This window comes from Oncorhynchus gorbuscha, linkage group LG19 (genome assembly GCF_021184085.1).
Source record: "Oncorhynchus gorbuscha isolate QuinsamMale2020 ecotype Even-year linkage group LG19, OgorEven_v1.0, whole genome shotgun sequence".
In the NCBI taxonomy this organism is placed as follows: Eukaryota; Metazoa; Chordata; class Actinopteri; order Salmoniformes; family Salmonidae; genus Oncorhynchus; species Oncorhynchus gorbuscha.
In genome coordinates this window covers 4,724,233-4,733,286 of record NC_060191.1, presented here as the reverse complement: position 1 = coordinate 4,733,286, position 9,054 = coordinate 4,724,233, and the positions used below count along the sequence as shown (strand labels likewise).

Below are 9,054 nucleotides of genomic sequence, written 5' to 3'. Positions count from 1 at the left end.
GAGCTCTACAGACAATTCCTTCAACCTCATGGTTTGGTTTTTCCTCTGACATGCACTGTCAACTGAGACCTTCTATAGACAGGTGTGTGCCTTTCCAAATCATGTCCAATCAATTGAATTTACCACAGGTGGCATCCAATCAACTTGTAGAAACATCTCAAGAGTGATCAATGGAAACAGGATGCACCTGAGCTCAATTTCGAGTTTAATAGCAAAGGGTCTGAATACTTACGTAAATAAGGTATTTCTGTTTATTTTTCATAAATTAGCAAACATTCTTTTCAATTTGTCATTATGGGTATTGTGTGTAGATTGATGAATAAACATTTTTGTATAATAAGTCTGTAACGTAACAAAATGTGGAAAAAGGGAAGGGGTCTACTTTCTGTAGTGTATATCTGATATGTCTCTACGAGGGACTGGAAAGACAAGAGCCCTCTTGTGTTATAAAGGTGACTAAATGCCTGAGACATCAAACTAATGAGAGGACAGTATTTCCTCAGTTTAAAATATACTGTAGTCCACACAACTAACAGAAATCTTAACTTAATGAATTGCACACGCACGCACACACAGACCTACTTCTCTGGTTTCCGTTCAGATGTGGTGATGCTGAGTGGATGGAGTGGAGTGTGAGGCAGACTGATGGACAGTGTGTCAGTATTAGATGAGGTCAATGGAAGAAAAAACATGCAACAATACAACATGGTGGTTAGTAGGTGGCAATGGAACTGCAAACATACAATGGATCTGGGAGGGTCACTCAGATTACACACACACACACACACACACACACACACACACACACACACACACACACACACACACACACACACACACACACACACACACACACACACACACACACACACACACACACACACACACACACACACACACACACAGTGGTAGTATTACCTGAGGTGGCTGCGTAGAGCGGTGATCTCGCGGGTCATGCTCTGGGAGCTGTCAGTCAGCTCCTCCATCTCTCTCTGCAGTTTACGTCTCTGGGCGTTGGAACGAGAGTTATCCTCCTCCACCTCCTCGAGCTGCCTCTTCAGCTGCCTCAGCCGGCCCATAGACTTATCCAACTGGAGAGAGGAGGGGGGGTGTAGAGGGTGTGAGAGAGATGAAGAGAATGGTTCAAGTGGAAGAGGAGAAGACAATAGAAGAAGGGGGGAAGAGTATCAGAGAGGGCAGGAGGGAGACAGTTGGACAGATTAAGCACAGAACACGAGGACTGGGATTACATCCCACAGATTAAATTCCAGATGATTTTTGAAAGGGGGTCAGTATCACTACCTCTACACTGTAAAGGGGATTATTTTGTTAGGTATAATTTGGGAGGAGATAGCCCGTACCTTCCCCTGGTGCCAGGGCTGGATTAGAGTAGGATTGGGATTAGCAGGACCAACCACTCCTTTTGGGATGAAAACACACCCTACTGTATCTCTCCATCTCTCTGCTGAACTCATAGAGAAGAGGTTTCATACCTGTTCTCTGGACTGGTCTGTACTGGTTCATACCTGTACTCTGGACTGGTCTGTACTGGTTCATACCTGTTCTCTGGACTGGTCTGTACTGGTTCGTACCTGTTTTCTGTACTGGTCTGTACTGGTTCATACCTGTTCTCTGTACTGGTCCTGTTCTCTGTACTGGTCCATACCTGTTTCATACCCGTTCATAACTGTTCTCTGTACTGGTTCATACCTGTTTTCTGTACTGGTCTGTACTGGTTCATACCTGTTCTCTGTACTGGTTCGTACCTGTTCTCTGTACTGGTTCATACCTGTTCTCTGTACTGGTTCATACTTGTTCTCTGTACTGGTCTGTACTGGTTCATACTTGTTCTCTGTACTGGTCTGTACTGGTTCGTACCTGTTCTCTGTACTGGTCTGTACTGGTTCGTACCTGTTCTCTGAACTGGTCTGTACTGGTTCATACCTGTTCTCTGTACTGGTCTGTACTGGTTCATACTTGTTCTCTGTACTGGTCTGTACTGGTTCATACCTGTTCTCTGCACTGGTCTGTACTGGTTCATACCTGTTCTCTGGACTGGTCTGTACTGGTTCATACCTGTTCTCTGTACTGGTCTGCATGTCTCCTCTCGTCCTCTGCCTGCATCAACACCTCCTTCAGTTTTTTCTCTGTCTTCCTCACCAGCTTGTTGGCTGTCGCTCGCTCTCTGGGGGAAGGGGAGATAGACTGTGAGTCATGTTTTATCCCCATACCCAGAACATACAGTCAGAATTGTAGTAGAAGAAGTTAGATGTTAGAGGGAGGAGATGGGAAGGAAAGGGAAGAGAGGGAGGGGAGGAGAAGTAAAGAGAGGGGAGGGGGAGTGTAACAAGGCGAGAGAGGAAAGGAACAAGGCGAGAAAAGAAGTAACAAGGCGAGAGAGGAAAGGAACAAGGCGAGAGAGGAAAGGAACAAGGCGAGAGAGGAAAGGAACAAGGCGAGAGAGGAAAGGAACAAGGCGAGAGAGGAAAGGAACAAGGCGAGAGAGGAAAGGAACAAGGCGAGAGAGGAAAGGAACAAGGCGAGAGAGGAAAGGAACAAGGCGAGAGAGAAAAGGAACAAGGCGAGAGAGGAAAGGAACAAGGCAAGAGAAGAAAGGAACAAGGCGAGAGAAGAAAGGAACAAGGCGAGAGAGGACAGGAACAAGGCGAGAGAGGAAAGTAACAAGGCGAGAGAGGAAAGGAACAAGGCGAGAGAGGAAAGGAAGAAGGCGAGAGAGGAAAGGAACAAGGCGATAGAGGAAAGGAACAAGGCGAGAGAGGAAAGGAACAAGGCGAGAGAGGAAAGGAACAAGGCGAGAGAGGAAAGGAACAAGGAGAGAGAGGAAAGGAACAAGGCGAGAGAGGAAAGGAACAAGGCGAGAGAGGAAAGGAACAAGGCGAGAGAAGAAAGGAACAAGGCGAGAGAGGAAAGGAACAAGGCGAGAGAGGAAAGGAACAAGGCGAGAGAGGAAAGGAACAAGGTGAGAGAGGAAGGGAACAAGGCGAGAGAAGAAAGGAACAAGACGAGAGAGGAAAGGAACAAGGTGAGAGAGGAAAGGAACAAGGCCAGAGAGGAAAGGAACAAGGCGAGAGAGGAAAGGAACAAGGAGAGAGAGGAAAGGAACAAGGCGAGAGAGGAAGGGAACAAGGCGAGAGAAGAAGTAACAAGGCGAGAGAAGAAGTAACAAGGCGAGAGAAGAAGTAACAAGGCGAGAGAGGAAAGGAACAAGGTGAGAGAAGAAAGTAACAAGGCGAGAGAAGAAGTAACAAGGCGAGAGAAGAAGTAACAAGGCGAGAGAAGAAGTAACAAGGTGAGAGAAGAAGTAACAAGGCGAGAGAGGAAAGGAACAAGGCGAGAGAAGAAAGGAACAAGGCGAGAGAGGAAAGGAACAAGGCGAGAGAGGAAAGGAACAAGGCGAGAGAGGAAAGGAACAAGGCGAGAGAGGAAAGGAACAAGGCGAGAGAGGAAAGGAACAAGGCAAGAAAGGAACAAGGCGAGAGAGGAAAGGAACAAGGCGAGAGAAGAAAGGAACAAGGCGAGAGAAGAAGTAACAAGGCGAGAGAGGAAAGTAACAAGGCGGGAGAAGAAGTAACGGGGCGAGAGAGGAAAGGAACAGGGCGCGAGAGGAAAGTAACAAGGCGAGAGAGGAAAGTAACAAGGCGAGAGTGGAAAGGAACAAGGCGAGAGAGGAAAGTAACAAGGCGAGAGAGGAAAGGAACAAGGCGAGAGAGGAAAGTAACAAGGCGAGAGAAGAAGTAACAAGGCGAGAGAGGAAAGGAACAAGGCGAGAGAGGAAAGGAACAAGGCGAGAGAGGCAAGTAACAAGGCGAGAGAAGAAGTAACAAGGCGAGAGAAGAAAGGAACAAGGCGAGAGAAGAAGTAACAAGGCGAGAGAGGAAAGGAACAAGGCGAGAGAAGAAGTAACAAGGCGAGAGAGGAAGTAACAAGGCGAGAGAAGAAGTAACAAGGCGAGAGAAGATAGGAACAAGGCGAGAGAGGAAAGGAACAAGGCGAGAAAGGAACAAGGCGAGAAAGGAACAAGGCGAGAGAGGAAAGGAACAAGGCGAGAGAGGAAAGTAACAAGGCGAGAGAGGAAAGTAACAAGGCGAGAGAGGAAAGGAACAAGGCGAGAGAAGAAAGGAACAAGGCGAAAGAAGAAGTAACAAGGCGAGAGAGGAAAGTAACAAGGCGGGAGAAGAAGTAACAAGGCGAGAGAGGAAAGGAACAAGGCGAGAGAGGAAAGTAACAAGGCGGGTGAAGAAGTAACGGGGCGAGAGAGGAAAGGAACAGGGCGCGAGAGGAAAGTAACAAGGCGAGAGAGGAAAGTAACAAGGCGAGAGAGGAAAGGAACAAGGCGAGAGAGGAAAGTAACAAGGCGAGAGAGGAAAGTAACAAGGCGAGAGAGGAAAGTAACAAGGCGAGAGAGGAAAGGAACAAGGCGAGAGGAAAGTAACAAGGCGAGAGAGGAAAGGAACAAGGCGGGAGAAGAAGTAACGGGGCGAGAGAGGAAAGGAACAGGGCGCGAGAGGAAAGTAACAAGGCGAGAGAGGAAAGTAACAAGGCGAGAGTGGAAAGGAACAAGGCGAGAGAGGAAAGTAACAAGGCGAGAGAGGAAAGGAACAAGGCGAGAGAGGAAAGTAACAAGGCGAGAGAAGAAGTAACAAGGCGAGAGAGGAAAGGAACAAGGCAAGAGAAGAAGTAACAAGGAGAGAGAGGAAAGGAACAAGGCGAGAGAGGAAGGGAACAAGGCCAGAGAGGAAAGGAACAAGGCGAGAGAGGAAAGGAACAAGGAGAGAGAGGAAAGGAACAAGGCGAGAGAGGAAGGGAACAAGGCGAGAGAAGAAGTAACAAGGCGAGAGAAGAAGTAACAAGGCGAGAGAAGAAGTAACAAGGCGAGAGAGGAAAGGAACAAGGTGAGAGAAGAAAGTAACAAGGCGAGAGAAGAAGTAACAAGGCGAGAGAAGAAGTAACAAGGCGAGAGAAGAAGTAACAAGGCGAGAGAAGAAGTAACAAGGTGAGAGAAGAAGTAACAAGGCGAGAGAGGAAAGGAACAAGGCGAGAGAAGAAAGGAACAAGGCGAGAGAGGAAAGGAACAAGGCGAGAGAGGAAAGGAACAAGGCGAGAGAGGAAAGGAACAAGGCGAGAGAGGAAAGGAACAAGGCGAGAGAGGAAAGGAACAAGGCAAGAAAGGAACAAGGCGAGAGAGGAAAGGAACAAGGCGAGAGAAGAAAGGAACAAGGCGAGAGAAGAAGTAACAAGGCGAGAGAGGAAAGTAACAAGGCGGGAGAAGAAGTAACGGGGCGAGAGAGGAAAGGAACAGGGCGCGAGAGGAAAGTAACAAGGCGAGAGAGGAAAGTAACAAGGCGAGAGTGGAAAGGAACAAGGCGAGAGAGGAAAGTAACAAGGCGAGAGAGGAAAGGAACAAGGCGAGAGAGGAAAGTAACAAGGCGAGAGAAGAAGTAACAAGGCGAGAGAGGAAAGGAACAAGGCGAGAGAGGAAAGGAACAAGGCGAGAGAGGAAAGGAACAAGGCGAGAGAAGAAGTAACAAGGCGAGAGAAGAAAGGAACAAGGCGAGAGAAGAAGTAACAAGGCGAGAGAGGAAAGGAACAAGGCGAGAGAAGAAGTAACAAGGCGAGAGAGGAAGTAACAAGGCGAGAGAAGAAGTAACAAGGCGAGAGAAGATAGGAACAAGGCGAGAGAGGAAAGGAACAAGGCGAGAAAGGAACAAGGCGAGAAAGGAACAAGGCGAGAGAGGAAAGGAACAAGGCGAGAGAGGAAAGTAACAAGGCGAGAGAGGAAAGTAACAAGGCGAGAGAGGAAAGGAACAAGGCGAGAGAAGAAAGGAACAAGGCGAGAGAAGAAGTAACAAGGCGAGAGAGGAAAGTAACAAGGCGGGAGAAGAAGTAACAAGGCGAGAGAGGAAAGGAACAAGGCGAGAGAGGAAAGTAACAAGGCGGGTGAAGAAGTAACGGGGCGAGAGAGGAAAGGAACAGGGCGCGAGAGGAAAGTAACAAGGCGAGAGAGGAAAGTAACAAGGCGAGAGAGGAAAGGAACAAGGCGAGAGAGGAAAGTAACAAGGCGAGAGAGGAAAGTAACAAGGCGAGAGTGGAAAGGAACAAGGCGAGAGAGGAAAGTAACAAGGCGAGAGAGGAAAGGAACAAGGCGAGAGAGGAAAGTAACAAGGCGAGAGAAGAAGTAACAAGGCGAGAGAGGAAAGGAACAAGGCGAGAGAGGAAAGGAACAAGGTGAGAGAGGCAAGTAACAAGGCGAGAGAAGAAGTAACAAGGCGAGAGAAGAAAGGAACAAGGCGAGAGAAGAAGTAACAAGGCGAGAGAGGAAGTAACAAGGCGAGAGAAGAAGTAACAAGGCGAGAGAAGATAGGAACAAGGCGAGAGAGGAAAGGAACAAGGCGAGAAAGGAACAAGGCGAGAAAGGAACAAGGCGAGAGAGGAAAGGAACAAGGCGAGAGAGGAAAGTAACAAGGCCAGAGAGGAAAGTAACAAGGCGAGAGAGGAAAGGAACAAGGCGAGAGAAGAAAGGAACAAGGCGAGAGAAGAAGTAACAAGGCGAGAGAGGAAAGTAACAAGGCGGGAGAAGAAGTAACAAGGCGAGAGAGGAAAGGAACAAGGCGAGAGAGGAAAGTAACAAGGCGGGTGAAGAAGTAACGGGGCGAGAGAGGAAAGGAACAGGGCGCGAGAGGAAAGTAACAAGGCGAGAGAGGAAAGTAACAAGGCGAGAGAGGAAAGGAACAAGGCGAGAGAGGAAAGTAACAAGGCGGGTGAAGAAGTAACGGGGCGAGAGAGGAAAGGAACAGGGCGCGAGAGGAAAGTAACAAGGCGAGAGAGGAAAGTAACAAGGCGAGAGTGGAAAGGAACAAGGCGAGAGAGGAAAGTAACAAGGCGAGAGAGGAAAGGAACAAGGCGAGAGAGGAAAGTAACAAGGCGAGAGAAGAAGTAACAAGGCGAGAGAGGAAAGGAACAAGGCGAGAGAGGAAAGGAACAAGGTGAGAGAGGCAAGTAACAAGGCGAGAGAAGAAGTAACAAGGCGAGAGAAGAAAGGAACAAGGCGAGAGAAGAAGTAACTAAGGCGAGAGAGGAAGTAACAAGGCGAGAGAAGAAGTAACAAGGCGAGAGAAGATAGGAACAAGGCGAGAGAGGAAAGGAACAAGGCGAGAAAGGAACAAGGCGAGAAAGGAACAAGGCGAGAGAGGAAAGGAACAAGGCGAGAGAGGAAAGTAACAAGGCGAGAGAGGAAAGTAACAAGGCGAGAGAGGAAAGGAACAAGGCGAGAGAAGAAAGGAACAAGGCGAGAGAAGAAGTAACAAGGCGAGAGAGGAAAGTAACAAGGCGGGAGAGGAAAGGAACAAGGCGAGAGAGGAAAGTAACAAGGCGAGAGAGGAAAGTAACAAGGCGGGAGAAGAAGTAACGGGGCGAGAGAGGAAAGGAACAGGGCGCGAGAGGAAAGTAACAAGGCGAGAGAGGAAAGTAACAAGGCGAGAGAGGAAAGGAACAAGGCGAGAGAGGAAAGTAACAAGGCGAGAGAGGAAAGGAACAAGGCGAGAGGAAAGTAACAAGGCGAGAGAGGAAAGTAACAAGGTGGGAGAAGAAAACAGGCCGAGAGAGGAAAGGAACAGGGCGCGAGAGGAAAGTAACAAGGCGAGAGAGGAAAGTAACAAGGCGAGAGAGGAAAGTAACAAGGCCAGAGAGGAAAGGAACAAGGCGAGAGGAAAGTAACAAGGCGAGAGAGGAAAGGAACAAGGCGAGAGAAGAAGTAACAAGGCGAGAGAAGAAAGGAACAAGGCGAAAGAAGAAGTAACAAGGCGAGAGAGGAAAGGAAGAAGGCGAGAGAGGAAAGGAACAAGGTGAGAGAGGAAAGGAACAAGGTGGGACAGGAAAGGAACAAGGTGAGAGAGGAAAGGAACAAGGCGGGACAGGAAAGGAACAAGGTGAGAGAGGAAAGTAACAAGGCGAGAGAGGAAAGGAACAAGGCGAGAGAAGAAGTGTGAGGGGAAATCCAGAGAATGTGTGTGTTCCCCTCACTGTCTCTCCTGCTCCAGCTGCTCCTCCATGCCGTCCATCTTGGCCTCCAGGGCGGCGACACTGAGCCTGTGTTTTCCCCTGACAGCTCCCTCCATCTCCCCCAGCTTCAGCTTCAGCTCCTTGTTATGCCTCTCCAGAGCCTCCCTGGCCCCCTCAGCCTTCTGGCACAGGGTCCTCTCTCCTTGCAGCTGCACCGTCAGAGTCTCCACCTGGGGAGGGAGGGGAGACAAAGGGATAGAAAGGGAGATTAAAACCAAGAAAAATGGACAAATGTAAATCATGTCCCGTATACTGTGTGTGTGTGTGTCTGTATGCAATGCGTGCGGGTAAGTGTGTGAGAGTGTGTACCTGAAGTGTAGTCTTCCTGTGTCTCTCGGCCACTAGTTCAGCATTGCTTTGCTCCTCCTCCAACTCCTCCTCCAGCTGAGTGACTCGCGCCTCCAACCTCCGCTTCTCATCACACAGAGCCGACCTGACAACACATACACTGTGAGTAATACACACGCATAATACACAGTATTAAACACAACATAAGTAATACACACAAATAATACACAGTAATACACACACCGTAAGTAATACACACAAATAATACACAGTAATACACACACCGTGAGTAATACACGCGCATAATACACACACCGTAAGTAATACACACGCATAATACACAGTAATACACACACCGTGAGTAATACACACGCATAATACACAGTAATACACACGCATAATACACAGTAATACACACACTGTAAGTAATACACATTCATAATACACAGTAATACACACACCGTGAGTAATAAACACGCATAATACACAGTAATACACACACCGTAAGTAATACACACGCATAATACACAGTAATACACACACCGTAAGTAATACACATTCATAATACACAGTAATACACACACCGTGAGTAATACACACGCATAATACACAGTAATACACACAGCGTAAGTAATACACACACATAATACACAGTAATACACACACCGTGAGTAATACACACGCATA

General features: G+C 48.1%; 1 protein-coding gene across 8 annotated transcripts in view; it reads right to left on the bottom strand.

The window, feature by feature from the left end:
* The window catches only part of LOC124004994 (myosin-10-like), a 96,268-nt gene that overhangs the window by 6,749 nt on the left and 80,465 nt on the right, over nucleotides 1-9,054 (bottom strand). For 6 of the 8 annotated variants that reach the window (XM_046313808.1, XM_046313807.1, XM_046313809.1 and 3 more), the window contains 5 exons: nucleotides 8,389-8,512; nucleotides 8,041-8,249; nucleotides 2,077-2,185; nucleotides 919-1,091; nucleotides 583-642 (listed from right to left, as the gene is read on the bottom strand). In XM_046313808.1, the coding sequence (XP_046169764.1) occupies nucleotides 583-642; nucleotides 919-1,091; nucleotides 2,077-2,185; nucleotides 8,041-8,249; nucleotides 8,389-8,512 (675 nt within the window). Of the gene's footprint in view, nucleotides 1-578; nucleotides 643-918; nucleotides 1,092-2,076; nucleotides 2,186-8,040; nucleotides 8,250-8,388; nucleotides 8,513-9,054 lie in introns of all 8 variants that reach the window. The other 2 variants (XM_046313814.1, XM_046313812.1) reach the window with 2 other exon arrangements.